Raw genomic sequence first — 17,285 nt, 5'->3', positions numbered from 1 at the left:
GCTCAGGGCCTCCCGAATTCACACACACAACTGCCAGTTGTTTGAGGCCCCAGTAACAGGATAACATGCAAGATGAGATGATACCTCTAGGCATCAAGCCTCAGGCAATCAGCCCTTCAGAATCAATCCACCAACCCATGGAACAGAATACAAGACACTGAATACCCATCCCCAAAAAGAAAAAGGGAAAAAAATACACATGGCATGTCACTTACATTCAATAAGATGAGAGGAATCTAACCTATTCTAAGCAATGTAAATTGGGCTCATATGCCAGTCCCCACTTTCTTGTAGTTTATTTCCATATAAATGAGATTTTTTTTCACGTAGTTGAGTACCAAGTAAATGTACTCAAAACAGTCTGAAAATTCATTGAGAAACAAAGGAATATGATAAGAAACATTCTTGGGTGAACACAAATTGCATGTACCTGACATGATACGATGCCCAACATGGCTCATTAACTAAAAATACAGGAATCATGTTAATTATATTAGAATATTGGCTTGAGCTCCCATGAGTTTGCATGTCCTGAAAGACAACTCGGTTCAACTAAGCTAAAGTTTTCAACTGAATGGATGCCATCTCCCCATTTCACCTTGTTTAAAGCTACATTTGCAATTAGTAGATCATCAGTTGAGTTTGATAATTACCAAAAAAGTGGGTACAAATATCACATCAAAGTCTCGAACCAACATGAAGCATACTTCAAGATATTTGGCTTTGAAACTGATATTTTGGGTTCCAGTCAGATCACCAAAATGTGGACCATTTCAGCTTGCACAAATTGTTCAGCGGCTTTGGTGGTCAAACGGCCATATCTTGAGCCTTTAACCCCAAACTTCAGAAAAACTTATTTTAAGCACCTCTAAACATATTGAAAACCATAGCTTCTCTCTCCTAACCACCACCCCCCCCCACCCCCAAAATAAAATATAATAAAACCAAAATGGTAGATTGGCTTCTAGTGTATGTTGTGCACTATGGTACCCTTCCAATGGCTTTCTCTAATATAATTTAGTAGTAGAACACTCACAATTCAATTAAAACAAGTAATACATGCATTAGGAGTGAACAAAAATTGAGCCCCAACCATGGTACACAAACCTTATTTAATGGATAGAAAATCATTTTTAAATTAGAAAATTTGAAAAGATAATTAAAAAATAAATAGTCTTTTACTGGTGAAACTTAAGTTGGGGTGAAACTCTAGTCGCCCCCTTAACTTAAAAAAACTTATAGGCTATCCATTGTTAGGAAAAGCTTGATTCTGTTAACTATTTCAAATTTTGAAACTGAAATAACCCTAATGTCCTTAAGGGGGTGTTATGATCATATTACCCTCCCATACCCAACCCCTTAGGTGGATGAAGGGAGACCGCCCCCACCCTCCCCCTGCCGGAATCACCATCTTCTCATCCGGCTTCTCTCCTGTCACTGTAAAGTATCCCCTCTCCACCGTCTTTCTATACTCTCCAAAGATCTTCTCTCCCAGCTTGTTGAATAGACCATCGAAAGATTTGTCCACAGAAACATAAGTAAAAAAGGGGAGGAGGACTTAATAGAAAATGCACCGAATAAATTTTGCTCCCTTGGCTACCCAACCAGAGGAGTTGCTTAGTGGATTGCAAGGCCTCCTTCAAAGACACAAGGGGAATGAGGTGTCCTTAGGGATGGGGACTTTGTTGTCCCTAAGCTCTTTGAATATGGGGAAAGGGCTAGAGGGTTTAGGAGGGTTGCGGTTGAGGGGAAGGTTAGGAGACAAGGATTTGGGTTTATTATTGGAGTGGGTTTTTTATTTAATAGGATATGGGATTGGGTTGGTTTGGGCAATAGGGATAAGAGAGTTAGAGGGAGGTTGGCTAAGTGGGTTGGGCCGGAGGTTAAAGGAGAAGGTTTTAAAGAGTTAATGAGGGGTTGGTTTGGGTTTGGGTTGAGATGGGCTTTGGGCTGGGGTAGATGAGACGGTTTATTAGGTTTAGACTTGGGAACAAGTGGTTTAAAAGGAGGCGGTGGGGTTTTATGGTAAGAACATGTATCTAGGATTGGGTTATCGGCTGCGCGGGGGCGAAGTTGAGGCAGCAAAGGATGAGGTTGCAGGTAGAGAAAGCAGGGAAAAGGGTTCTCAAATAATATAACATCAATCAAGACAAGCTTATTTCATGCAAGAGGAGGAGAGAGGGGTACTTGAGGATTGCTCTGGTCAACCACGAATCGCGGCTTCATAGGATCAGCGAATCTCTGACAGCAGTGGCAGTGGCAGTGGGGGAATTGTCAACATCACCAGCATCGGCAAAAGGCGAAAGTAGCAAAACAGCAGCAGCAAAGACAGTAGCAGGGTTCTTCAGAGTCAAGCAATCAGCGAGAGCAGTGGAACAACCCTTTTTCTTAAGCCGATTTCTCCGGTATATTTTTCCGGTAGGTTTACTCGCCGGCGAAGAGAAAGGATGATCCACAGCAATGGCAATAGTAACTTGTTCGAGACGATCGATCAAAGAGGAAGGCATAGAAGACTTAACCGTTTCCATAAAAGAATCCATATGAAACTGAGATAAATTCCTTTCCAAAATTTCTGACGGAGCTTTCAGATTATCTTCAAAGGAAGCTAGAGGCTTCGGGAGAATACCAGGAGCCGAGAAGGGGTATCAAAACTTTGGAGCAATCTTTTGATTTGTGACCGAAAGAACATTAAGAGCATCTTGACGGAATCCAGTCGTACACAATAGTTTGGTGTAAATCAAACCGAGATCATCTTTGATAGTTATAGAAGGTGAGAAGGGCTTAGCAGTAAAACTTCGATGCAGAGACGAGCATAAGACAGACGAACAAGATTGTGGGTCTTCAAATCAGTTCACAAAGGTCTTCCAATAGCAGAACCAATACTACTTAAACACTCATGATTCCAGAGGGAGCCCGGGGAGAAGATCCATAGGGGAACAGTGTTGAAATCGACCCTATGGATAGGCGTCCCAAGACTTGAAGATAGGGCCTTGGCCTTCCCAACAAACCAAGGGGAGCCTTCAATGGCTCGATTTTTGCAGTCAGCAAAGGAAAAGTTGAAGAAGAATATTCCAGAGGCATCACAAAGGTTTCCATGGAAGCCAGAGAGTTCCATTGCTTAGAAAGATAAGTTTTAATGATGTTAAGAGGGGGACAGGGGCCTAGAAACTGGCCAAAAACTAGCCTGATTCCAGCGGTTAATACAAGAAGTCATGGTGGAGGATGGGCAGTGGACCAGGGGGGAGCTTCATCAGAAGAAGGGGGAAAGTAGGAGAGGTTACAAGTCAGAATGGGAGGAGTTGGTGGTAGAGGGGGAGAAAAGGGAGCTCCAGGCTACAGGGGTGGAAGGGGAGTTGGTAGATGGAGGTGGAGAGGAGGGAACGGAGGGGTCGATAGCGGGGGTTTCATTTTCAGAGGTCATCAGAAAGAGGGGTTCAGAGGTCATCGGAGCAGGTTGCAGAGGTCCATATTTTCAGAGGTCCAACTGCAGAGTAGGTCTATCACAAACTCATGGTGCTAATACTTTGTATACCCTGACGATGTAAGGTTGTTCTGAACTAGATAGCATAAGGTTGTTAATGAGTAGATAAATTGACCGTTGCCGAATGCTTGAAATCGCTATCTAAAATGATAAAAGTGATGGTTAAGAGACAAGCAGATGGCACAAACACATAAATAATAATTACCTTCAACTGAGACTTAAGCAATACTAGTATAATCCCCAATATCCCCCTCACATGTAGCTTACATGTGGAAAGTTATGCAAAGGGTGCAATCAAGAATAATTAGATTTCACTATCATATGGCTACAATAAGCAACAGCACAATGGATGGGGATCTCAACCCATAACCAAGAGCAGCTGCAAATAAGATCTCAAAAACATCAGATTTAATAAGATCTTCCAATAATAGCACATTAGCACCAGTAAACATCACTCCATGCAAGTACTGACCTCCAAAATCTGTAACCCAAATTGACAAAAACTGGGAATCCAAAGCCTAAAATTGGCTGCTATGGATCCCATAATTGTCATGGCACCTAGGCAAGAAGACGCCGGAGCATGTGCGCACAAGGGGGGTTGTAAGAAAACACCAAGCAAGGCACCTAAACATCATTTCAGCAACAAGGCAACACATGGAAGCCTAGGCACTGCCAACACGACTGGACGCCTAGGCAATGCCATGACAACTATGATGGATCCACAAATAGCAATGGGAAATTATACTGAATAGCAAGGCTGTAATCAGCCAGAACTAAAGGCACTACCTGGGAAACCAAAACAGAAAATGTCATGTATCAGAATTTATTGATATCGGGCAGACTTGGGAGGAGTGATAGATTAAGGACAACGAAAAACAAAAACGTCCACAAAAAAAAAAGTCATACATGAAACCCAAATCCCAATGTAGATGATAAGAGCAATAGCAAAGGACAAAAGGGATGAACATAAAAAGAGTAATAAGACTGTCTTCTGCTCCTTTTCAGTCATATAACCCATAAACTTACATCAAGGAACGAAGGATTAGGGGGCAATCCAAAAGGAAACACGAGAACGATAGGAGGTGAGGAACAAAAGGGCAGAACTCATTGGAAATAACACTGAACTAAGGATGTAAAAATGCTGATAACAAGATCAGAATTCTTGATATTGGGCTTACTAAAAACAGAACAGATCAAGAATGCATCATGGTCTGGGTCCTCTTCTCAGTTCCATAGCACTTAATATAAAATCAAATGGCAGCATTTTTATGCTCAAACTGAAGGCCCAATGCCCCCTATATATCCATGTAACTGCAGGCCAGGTAAAATCTTGCATGTGCGATAAAAAGAAGGTTAAGAGTCAAGGTAGCAGTAAAGCAGCTCAACTAAGTGAACTTACATGGGGAGAAAATACTATGTGAGGTCAATTAGCCACCAAATTTGACATGTGACAATTCCAACTGGTGTTATATCTAGCTAGTGTATTCCATTAGTTACAAGGCCTGATGGCCCCTCCATGTGGCTCAAAATGTGGGTGCACATCTGCAACACCAGTTTTGCGGCACTTCACTCTAAAATCAAATATAAATTAGAAAAAAAGGGAAAACAATATACCTTTGAACATACAATCACATCAATAGATGTTATAAGACCAAACCCAAAGGGTGTTAAAATCATCATACATCCAAGCATTGAGCAATTCTTCATGAAAAGGGTACCACCCAGTGCCGCTCCTGCCCATGCAAGGTCATGGGAGGAACCAGAGGCTTAGAGAAATGGTAAAAGGTTTAAAAGGTTCAGCCTGTCAGTGCAAAAGCACAGGTTCAGGTCTTGAGGGTGGCCATTTTATTAACACATCATTTCCAAATTAATGTATGCAAAAACATAGGAAAGTGGAAAAATAATGCAAATATCATACTAAGATTTAGATTGGGTGAGATAAAATTACATTTCCAGGGGCTACAACTGAGTGGACATACTCATTCTTTTCTCATACCATAGTTGTCATGGCATCCAGTTGACCAAGGCAACACTAGCTGTCAAGGCGGTTGGAAGCAAAAATGGTCACCTAGGTGATGCCTTGAGAACCATGCCTCATTGATGAAATTAACCGAAAACCATTATTTTGCATGTTATGATTAGATTGCAACATTATATATTAGTACAGTAGTTACAAAACTGAGTCAACTTACCTACATGTGACAGGTTAAATCATGTAATAAACTTGCATTGACCTCCTCCAGTAATCAAACCCATGGTACACGGCCCTCATTCATCTCCTGCAGCAATAAGCAAATTAAAGCAGCAGAATGTTTATACAGAAGTGGGCAAATACTCTGATTATTTTATTATATTTCTTTTTCGTAGATAACAATGGTCAGGACTCATTTTAAATAATTAAATTCCCTGATCACATGTATCATAACTTTTGTTTTTTTTTTGATAAATAAACAATTTTGTTGGGACCCGGAGATGATACTTTAATGAACTACAGAGCACATACTAGAATGCTAACACACTAAACAAATAAGATGCATAAATTGTACAAACCAGCTGAACGTTGTGTTTCTTCCCATACCAGAAGACTAGCTCATTCTGATAACTTAAGTTCATACCTCAAAGTCCTATCTAAAGAAACCCAGAAAAAACAGTCCTATTGCCTCATTTACTGTCCTTAAGCTGCTTCTAATGTTCCACAAAATTGCTTAACAGCATTCATGGTTCCAGCTACAACCCCTAACCACTCACCCTTATTAAGTATCAAAGGGATTTAAGCTCATCTTTCTCCAAGCCATGGTAGATGTAATTACAAGGCCAAGCAAAATCTCACATCTCTAAAACATAAACCAAGGCACAAGTAATGGTAAAATGCTTATTCATCGTGCATTTGGACCGCAAAGACAAGTGGTAAACCATTCTTCATCTAAACAAAAACATAAGATACGGTCTTTCCCTTGGACAAAAAATAAAGAAGAACACTTGCTCTCATGGGTTCAAGTGGTAAACCATTCTTCCTCTCATACAAACACCTAAGAGTGGTCTTTCCCTTGGCCAAAAAGTAAAAGAAGAATACTTGGTGTAATGGGTTGCAACGGGTATGGCATCCTGACAACACGATGGAACGCATATAGGAGTGCCAAAATCAGGATGGATAAGTGTACCAAAATCCCATCTAGCAGGGTCACTCTCCACACAGAATTGACAACCAAGACACAGCAAATTATGTTGGTTTATAAGACCATAAAATGACCCGTCAAAAAAATGATATCATTTCTATTCTGTTTGAACAGTGAGTAAGGGAAACAAATGGAGCCTCTCATAAATCACATTTTTATGTAATTCAAACACATAGTTAAGGACAATCATCACTAAGCTAAAGTATTTGTTAGCATTCAACAGGAAGGAATACACCTCTATTCATTCTTCAAAGCATACAAAATCAGCGAGAAACCAAGACCATGTCTTTGAGAATCTTTGATTATCTGTGAGCAGGACAAAGGCAATATACTGGGATCAGTGGTGGTATGAGTAAAATTGGCCCACAACTTCTCAGCAGAGAGACATGTCTGGAACATGAAAACTGCATTCCCAATAGCTGTTCCAAAGAGCCAGTTATGAACATCCCAGAACACTTCCACAGGTAGACCGTCCACCAAGATTGTCTGGTTACCTCTGAACTTCCACATGAGGCGCTTCACCTGCATCACCGTATTACTGTCCATGCGGATCACAAGAGATGGCTCGCTCGAGCTTCCAGTATCACACTCAATTGTGATGTCGTGGATCTGCCCATTGTCGCAGAACTGAGCCCTGGTGCCATAGAACCTCTTTCCACAAATGTGCTCTCTCTTGGCAATGAAGATGGCATTGGAAAGAATAGGGGCAACGTTGGTCTTCTTGTACGCCTCTTTAATCAAATTCCCAAGAAGAAGAACCATCTCCCGATCGACGACCACTGCCACATAAAATCCTTCCGATGGCTCAGGCCCTGATCCAAATTTAGCAGATGAGAGATCCCAATATATATCAATTTTACTCGAATCGGCCTCCACGCTCTTGCACCCTTTTCTCTTGGAGAACAGCCATGGCTTTATATCGACTTTACAGAGGCAATGGTTGGTGGAATCGTCAATCCCAACGCTAAACCCTTGACCCATCAGGTTCTTGCTCCATGTGATAGTGATCAAGCCAGACCTTCCGCGCAGTCTACTCTGGTAAACACAAATCACTATATTTTGAGCAGCTTTGCTGGTACTTGAAGATGAATCCGCCACTTGAACTCCATTCTCACCGAAACAGGAAGGGAAATCTCTCATCCTGATACCAGAAAATCTTTCTTTGGCACCAGATATTGAAATCCAGACGAAACTAGACGCAAAAATATGGCAGAAGGAGAAAAAATCCCACACCTCAGCCAAAACAACAAAGAAATCAGCAACCCATCTCCCTGAACGCTTGAGAACCAAGGTTCTTAACTCTGAAGGCTCTAAATAATCTGGGTTTCAGATTGTTGGAGGACCTTCCATCACATAACCAGAGACCAACTCACTCAGGGAAAAGACAAGAACCCTGACCCTATACTAGACACAAATTTGAGGAATGTAGGCCGCAAAAAGGATTTGGAGAAGCAGACAAACATGGAAGTTTAGACTTGCCTCCCTCACAATGTTTCACGATCTTTGCTAAAACCATCTCTTAAATAATCCAGGAAAATTGATACAGGATAGATAGCCAAGTAGTAACCAACCCGGTCTTTACTCTAGATGAAGATGATGAAGAGAGCCCAGGCGGAGAAAACAGAAACAGAAACTGTATGGTGCTGAAAAGGCCGTTTATGACCATGCCATGGACAAGAGAAAGGGTGAAAAAAAAGCTATTCTCTCTCTTTCTTTCTATCTCGGTCACTTCTTATAAACAGGGAAAACCAGAGAAAGTCCAAAAGAAGGAAAAGGCCTACAATGCCAATTTTCACATTAGACCACTCCGTCAAATCAGATTCTCGGAAGATTGCAAATACAGAAACTCTTGAATTCAAGATTTAAGACTTCAAAGAGAATCAGACTAAATATATTTATTTTTGGGGGTAGAAAAAGAATCAGAGTATTGGAGAATTGAAATCTCTCCTCCTGTTTCCATGAAAATAAAAAACCAGTAATTATACTATTAATCATGATAACGTATCTAAATAGTTATGGGTGTATATATTTATTTAATTATAGTTTAAGAAGAGTAATAGGTGCCGGTTTCAGACATTTTCATTAGCGATTCAGTGAAGCCGTCAGCCATGTCAAATGGTTAACACACGCAAGCACAATTCCATCTATCTGGACAGACGTCAATTACCCACTTTCAGAGTATAACCCAGAACTCCACCATCTCGACCATTAACCTTTTCATCTTACGCAAAACAACAAACAAACTGTGCTTGTTGGAATATGGGTATTTTCTTGGATCGTATATTTTGGTAGATTTGATTTTAAAAGCAAAACTGTTCCAGAGATTTCCCAGTTGGGACATGTCGACGAATGATCAGAGAGAATTTGTGTATATGGGGGAGAAATCCCAGTACCAGAGATCTTCGAATTCCTGACCGTATTGATCTTACCCATTAAGCCATTTCTTTTCCTATGAACAGTGATGTAGTAATGACAACACCAAAAGGTTTGTTGAGCTTGCCAAGTGTGCCGTACGTAAGATGTTTGTGGTATTGGCCCTAAGAAAAAGAGAGAAGGAAAGATAAGTAAAGGTTTACACCGAGCTATGCCTTCATGGCGTGGTTAACTTTTAAGGGAACTGAATTATGAAAAAGAGAGCTCTTTTCCATCCTTCATGGGCACTTGTGATCAGTTTACTTCCGCCTTAATTTATTCCACAAGAATTAAAATTTATTTTGTATTTTTTTTTTTTTTGGTAGAAGTAGGTCTATATATTCACGCGCGACCCACGCAAGGCATCAAGATTACATAAATCCAGAAACCCAGGATCCAAAAGAGGCCAAAGAGTCCGGCACGCAACGGACACAGCCTTACCCGCGAGGAAATCAGCCACAGCATTACACTCCCTTTTAACAAAAAATTTATTTTGTTCTACTCCTTATACCTTACGTATCCATCACTATGTCAAGTAATTTTCACATTTATAACCTGTCTCTATCTCTTTCTCTTTCTCTTACTTCCTCTGCTTCTCTCTCTATCTCATGGTCTCTGTAGAGCATCCAATGAAGCTAAAAATAGTGAATATGAACGTGAGAAAAGGTATCTCTATCTGAATAGATTCCTTGGACTGTTCGTACAAGGAACTTGTTCAGCGTTGAACTGTGAATCACTGACCCAAATTTTATATTTTTCACTTTTACAGAACGAACTAGATTCCTTCCTTCCATCAAGATCAAGCTCTGCAACTTGTTTGATAGAGAAAGACTGCCCTTTTGTACCATAAATGCCTTGAAAACTACTTCCTTGGAATCAAAACTTAAATCAGCACGGAATGCAGATGATCAGAAGATGGGTATGTTTGCTTCTGGTTTTAAACTAATTTTGATGTTTAAAATTTCTTGTACTAATAATCCATCCATTAATGTCACATTAGCTTGGTGACATCTTAATTAAGCTTCTTTTGTTTTCCTTTCATTGTCTGGTGGGAGCCCATTTAACCTTTTCAACACAAACAAAGAAAGGTTCAAGTCAGACTGGATGGACCCGGATCATTCATGTCAAACCAGACAGGTAAATTGACAAAAGAAAAAAGAAAAAAAAAAAAAATTAATTATTCATTACCAAAGATGGTGGTTTTGTGTTTGCTATGCATTTTGATTCTAAGGCAACAAAAATAATATAATTAATTATTAATATTTTTATTTGAATAAGTTTGTGACTTCTTCTACAATGATAACTAACTGTCTTATTCTATGAACTTAGAATGATAATATTTACCAAACCATATTTTTGTCATTTTAAAATATTTTATAAACCCACAATGCATACCAAACATTGTTTCAATAAGTTTGACTAATCTAAATTAGAATCGATGAAGACCAATCAATTCTCGTATTCGAATCATCTAAAGTCTCTACTTGTTAAGTTTTATGTCACTCTTCGCTACCTACATTGAACCATATGTGTTTGAAATATTGACAAAATTCTAGATAGAATTAGTCAATAGTTTTATTTTATAGAAACATTTCAAATCTTTATCATATGCATGAACAAATGTATTTGATTTAATACTTGATCCATGGCAGAGCTAAGACCCACCTCTCTGAAATATTAAAGTCTCACTTGACCTACATTTCAAGAGTCAATTTTTAATGACGCATGAAAAATATTTTTAAAACTCAATAGGCGCATGATTTATGACCATTTCTTTGTAAACTGTAACATATTAGCTATGCTCGATCATTCTATTTTTTATTTGCACTTTGACTCAATGACCTCTTTACCTAGAAGTCAACAAAATAAATTGACCCGATTAATCCAGCCCATTTAGATTTGTAAGATAAACCGTTTTATTAAGAGACTATTTCGATACTTTAACTTTTAAGGACATGCAGAAGGTATACCCTTAAAAAAGATTCTTTTTTCATCTTACCATCTATGCAAAAACAAAATTTATTGAACCGGGTTTATTGGATGGTCTGATTGATACCAACAGGCCGGGCTGGGCTGGGCCGGGCTGGGTCTTCAAAGGAATCATGAAATTTGATGGGTCGTTATCAGAAAATAAACAAATTGTTTTATTTACCAATAAGGTCAATTTTCAACATGGACGACGAAGTTCTTTATTGCACGAATACATGAAATATGATTTTTTGTCTTATTGATTGATCTTATTCTTCTTGACAAGAACAAAAACAAGGCAAAAAAGAATATTTTCATTTAATTTTGAAGGGGTAGCTATCATAGAATTGGTCCAAACTAAATACATAGAATCTACACCTTGAAGGATGAACATAATATTTTTAATCCATATTTATTGTTTATAACTTTAGGCTGGTTAATTGAATGGTGATGATGGATATCTCTATCTCTAGGGTTCTGGTCATGTATGTATAATATATATAATAATACATATATAATATTGGGTCATCGGCTTAATTAACTTAACTAACAAGAATTTACACCTCATAGTATAAAGTCAAGAGTTCAAATTTCCTTGGAACCCGAAAATATAGTCAAGATATACATATAACTAACCCAAATGTAGAGATGTTGTGCACAGGCTTTGGCTATTAGGGTTAACTTGAAGGCTGGACAAATCAAAATAAACTATAGTTGTGGTAGCTGTGGTTGTTAATTTTATTTTTAAGAAGTTAAAAGGGCTCACCCGCTCCTTAGCCTGGAGGGTCTTCACTGTGTCGACTAGAGTGGAGTGAACCGTTTCCAGTCCTTGGGTCCAGGAGATGTTGTCTCTTAGGCTCGTGAGTTGTTCTTGTTCCTCTGTTTAGTGATGTTTCCCACTAACAAAAAAGGACCTAGATGAGCCCCATAGTTTAAAACTAATATGAATGTCATATTACAATATATATATACATATCAAAGTTATTGACCTATAACCAAGTCAAAGCATTAAAAGTGAAGAAAAAGCTTCAAGGTAATGAAGAAAAGTAACTTCTCATGAACTCTTGGTCATGTTGTGGCATTGCAAATGCCAACCCTCAATGAGTAACTATGATTTATTCTTGATAATGAACCCATTCTTCTTTGACACCACAAACCAAATGATAATTCATCTTTTCTTCTTAGTGTAACTTCCAACAACACAACCCCCTATGCACTAATGGTTCATCCTAAACTATCTTTTTTTTTTGGTACAACATCCAAAAGAGTTGTGGGTGCATGACCCACACCAGCCCCTCTTATATGGACATTTCATGTGCAACTCCTTTTATATTTTGGAGAGACAAAACATACTTATGAAACACATTAATGCATATACCAATCTTTCAAGATGAATGTTTGTTGTGTGCTTGACTAGGTCAGTTGAGGGCATAGACATTTGTATCTTTCTATATATTACAAGGGCATTTAATGGCTTCGACACCTTAACATGGAAGATTTTGTCTATTTTGTGTACAAGTGGTCAAAAGAATCTTTCTTTTTTATGTATATATAAATAAATTTATTGATCAAACTAAGGAGAATAAAGGAGGAGTTATAAAGAAAATAAAACGATAGAGCCTTGTCAAAAATACAAGTGCAACAAAGCCAACTAAACTAACAATGCAACTAGCAAATAAATGATATACATAATTGTTAGGATTAGAGCGATCAATCACACACACACACATATATACGCTTAGAAACCCTAAACCACAACTATTCATGGGTCAAAGTCCAAACTGCAAAGGAACTCTTAGGCCCATAGAATGGGACTCCCGTGTTTGTCGGTAAATTGTCACTTCACCTATTCCAGTCTTTGGTTACTTTGTTAGGGAGATCTATTATCAAAGAAACGAAGCTTTGATTTGACATAACTCAAAAGCTAATTCGTTGAATCTATTGCCATCATATCTAATCATCATTATACAAGAGTTGGGAGTAACATCATTACAAAGGAGAAAGTAATAGATTTATATTTGAAGATTTTTGAGGAGAAAAGGATTAGAGATGGGGAAACTCTCAATGACACCTTCTATTGAAAATTTGGAACTTTTCACAAGTACTTATTTTCAAGTGTTAGGGACTTCGTTATGCTGTTCTGAGGTTATCTTAGGTCTACCTTAGATCCAAACTTAAATTGGGATACTTACTGACTAAGATATAAGGAAATACTAGTAGCATTATATCGACAGTATGGAACTTTTAGAGCAACGACAAACACTTGATTTTACACCAAAATTCATTAATCGATTCATATGTTTTTTAATGTGTTATGGTTCTATAAATTACTAAAATACAAGGCACCTAGCATTGTTTGCATTTTTTTTTGGCTTCCCCCTCTTTTTCCCTTTTCTATGCTAATAATATTATTTCCAACTCTCTTTTGCTTTCTTTCAATTGAATTGAAAAGAAGAAATAATTGTGTTACATGTTCCATCAAGACCACATTGCGTGTTTCAGTTTATGGTAGTAATGGGATTAATACAATCAATTTAATCCTTAATAAGTGAGCGAGGCATGCATGTGGAATGTTTGAGCAAATGCTTTCTATTATGATAAAAAAAAAATTTTAAAATCCGGGGGGAGCCATGGCCCCCCTCGGTCCCTTAGTGGGTCCACCCCTGACTGTGAGTTTTATGTGAGTTAGACCAGATTTATTTATAGTGTTCATATTACTAGAGTTAAGATCATGAATGTAAGTATAAAACCTACTAAGATTATATGATTAAGATGGACATTAAGGTTGTGTCTCTTGAGATTTAAGTTTGAAATTTGAGTGAGACACGGAAAATATGTCTGTGAAGTTGAAATTTGAATAGAACGGCGATCATTATCCTTTACAATATCGAATTAGATCAGTGGTTAGAATTTTTTGCACAACTTGACCCAAGGGGTAAGTGGGATTATTTGAACATAAACTCCTTTCCCACCAAGTCAAAAACCAGAAAAGACTTACTGTGTTAGCAAGTGAAGAGTTGCCAACCCCATTAGTTGTAGATCCATACAAGAACAAACATGAAAACAGTTGTGTCCAGATGCATGTTTTGATTATTTCCACTAGAAGGTATCTCGTGTGAGGAATTTGATCCCTCTTCTAATCTTGTCACCTAAATTATATCATTTTTCCGTACATGGGCATTCATAGGTCTCCGTTGAATGTGACCGTATCTCCTAGCTAACTTTCTTCCATGGCCATTTAATGTGTATAGGGATTAAAGAAGAGGCTTAATGTTTGAAGTCACTTGCAATTTCTCCCCCATTGAATACTTTGTAAAACATATTCAAATGAGCACCATGAATCCCCTGTTATTTGAGAACAAACTTGTAGACCAAGAACAAATATTATAACAATTTATTGAAAGAGTGCAGACCATGGCATGCAGAAGTAGTCTTACAGATAAGGTTGTCGAATTTCATAATCTAGTAATGTTGTTAAACCATAGATAGGGTAGCAAAATACGGAAATTGCTTTGGTGTTGCACATTAACGGTTGAGATCAAACGTTCATTTCTCAAAAATGTATTTTCACACTTTTAGAAACAGATCGTCGAGATCAAAATCTCGGTTGAGATCTCGGTCTCGGCCGTTCGCAACACTGAAGTCAAGCTCAGCAAGGTAGAATAAGTGGGATGAAGGAGATGGAGACCTACTGGACACCAACAAATAACAAACGTTCTCTCGGCGTTGTGGTGGTGACCTTCCGGGATTTCCATCGTCAAAGAGAGCTTCCGGTGACGGCCTTGACAATATTCATCGTTCTTCGAATCCCTCACTGTACTCACCATTGAAGACCAACGACGTCGACCACCTCACATCACCTCTGCAAAATCGGGGAGGGAGGGGCAAAGGTTTAAAAATTCGAGAATCGGATCTGAATCGGTTCAGACTCATTAAGATTTCCACTCGTCCTCTCCCAAATCGTTGAATCCTTGAAATGAGAATTAGATCCGATTTTGGGCCTAACATTGGGCCTTAAGATATAATGTGTTATTCCAAGTTTCCAACAAAGATCTTCATGAAGGAACACCGTGAGGTGTGGCCGAAGAAAAACAAGCCCATGGGCCGAAGACCCAAAATTATGTTCAACTTGGATCGACCCATTCTCGGTAGCACATTATTGTACTAATTATTGTATTTGGGGTCTTAATTTATTTCATTTCATGAAAATAGAACTTACCTCTCCTCTTAATTGAAAATGACACTTATTAAGTTATTTTCCATCTAATTACTAGGGATGTCAATGGTTCCATTTGGAGTGATTTGCATATGGGCTTAACAGTTTCGGACTATAAACACCAAGGCCCAAACAAACTATTTGCAAAATAATGGTTTGCTTCAAAGTCAATATATCTTTGTTGTAGATGAGCTAAAAAGCTTGTTGATGTAGCCAATGTGAAAATCTAACTAACTTTACAATAAAAAATTTGATCATAACACCAAAACTAGTTAAGGCAGAAAGAGTGTCAAGATCGAGATATCTCAACTCATTTCAACTAAGACTTAGCATTTTTGAAGACTTGAGTTCAATTGAGATCTTTTGAGATATGAGATCTCAAACCGTGATCTCAACTCAACCCAGATCTTGGCGGAGAACTTTTATTTTTCTAAGACTGTCTCTATCAAAAAAAATTTACAACATTACAAGCTTTTTGTAGTTTGTCAATGGAGGTGAAGTACTCAGCCCAAAGACAGGTGAAGAAGACAACTAAAACTCAATAATGTGGCATGAAGATTTTTTCTCAGAAATTCTCTTCCAAAACGAATGTACGATCACTGAAACCCACAATTAGTCCCTCTACTCATTGGGATTTACACCCGAGCGTAGCATGAAAACATCATGGCGCCTGAAGCAGGTCTAGCTGCTTTAAACAATGAATGCTTTCAGAAGCAGTGAATAACAACAAGAACAGAGATATGGCATGATGACCTTGATGATCTCCAACAGAAACAAGTCCCACTTCACTCCCAGAGACTTCTGGGCATTCAAATGAGAATTGAAGAAAAATGAAGATTGCATGCGATAGAGCCCAATGCGTCCTATTCTATACGAGCGAGCAGCAAGCCAGCGATTCAGAAGCAGAGCCAAGAACAGAACGTCCTTGTTCGTGACGTTTTGTGAGAGTGGTGGAACCCATTGCCCAACTCAAATCAAGCACCTTTTGAATTCTATTATTGAGAGCATTTCGTCAAACACTAGGTGCCTCAGAAATGATATCATTTTCAATTACGACGACCCTCATTGCAGAATTGCAGATAGCAGAGCCTGCCATACTTCATGCTTCTGAAATTGGTTTGTTTGGCAACAACATTTTTTAAAATTAACTTCAATTTTGATAATAATATTTGGTATCTAATATATATATTTTTAAGGGAATAAATTATAAAAATAAAAAAAAATTTAAAAAAAATGAGGATTGTTAACATAATTACAAGCGTAAATTATTTTTGGGTAAATATCACTTACCACCCCTCTGAACATATAGCCTCCCCTGAACATAGCTGCTTCTTAGTTGGTTGTCACCCCCCCCATACAAACATCTTCCTCTTCTTTTCGATTAATTCTGTTAAATTTTTTAAACTCCAAACTACCTTAGCTGAATTTTTTTTTTTTTTTTAAATTGTTCACATGACTACTCTTCATGAGGGGTGATTACCATAATTTAGGATTTAAACGAAAAAATATTTTTTTAGACATGAGTAGTTTGGGACTTTAGAAAAATATTTAACGGTAAAAGTTGAATTTAACCAAGAAAGTTAATAGAGGGGAGGTGTTTTATGCATTTACTAGGTAAAAGGGGGAGGTAAATAATATTATCCAACTAAGAGCGGGTGTAAGTGCTATTTGTCCAGCTAAGAGGGGGAGGTAAGTGATATTTACCCATTATTTTTTGAAAAAACATTTAAATAAAGCATGAGGAATAAATTTGTTAAAAATCTTTAATAAAACATGAATATTCGTCAAATTCTAGGAATTTTTTTGTAATAACCTTATGAGTGAAATCTATTTTAGATACGGTAGACCAAGGTAAATTTTTTTAAACAACCTTATAAAATAAAAAAATTTAAATACTCAAGGAAAATTTATGACATTGTCAAGGGGCACGTTAAGGTTAGGAACAATACTATAAAATCACAAGATATTAAAGGCAATTTCAAAATTATTAAATTAGCTAACCATGACTTTAGGGCTTGTTTGGTTACATGAA

The 17,285-nt window shown here is 38.0% G+C and overlaps 1 protein-coding gene across 1 annotated transcript; it reads right to left on the bottom strand.

Moving 5' to 3' along the window:
- Window positions 1-6,894: 6,894 nt before the first annotated feature.
- On the bottom strand, window positions 6,895-8,609 carry LOC149003450 (uncharacterized). The gene has a single exon (XM_089136204.1). It carries the CDS (start codon window positions 7,795-7,797, stop codon window positions 6,895-6,897), a length of 903 nt encoding a protein of 300 aa, XP_088992330.1. The 5' UTR covers window positions 7,798-8,609.
- Window positions 8,610-17,285: the final 8,676 nt, after the last annotated feature.

The sequence above is a fragment of the Hakea prostrata genome, chromosome 10, assembly GCF_041222555.1.
Source record: "Hakea prostrata isolate BN-2017 chromosome 10, UWA_Hpros_2, whole genome shotgun sequence".
In the NCBI taxonomy this organism is placed as follows: Eukaryota; Viridiplantae; Streptophyta; class Magnoliopsida; order Proteales; family Proteaceae; genus Hakea; species Hakea prostrata.
This window is presented reverse-complemented; position numbering and strand designations above follow the sequence as displayed.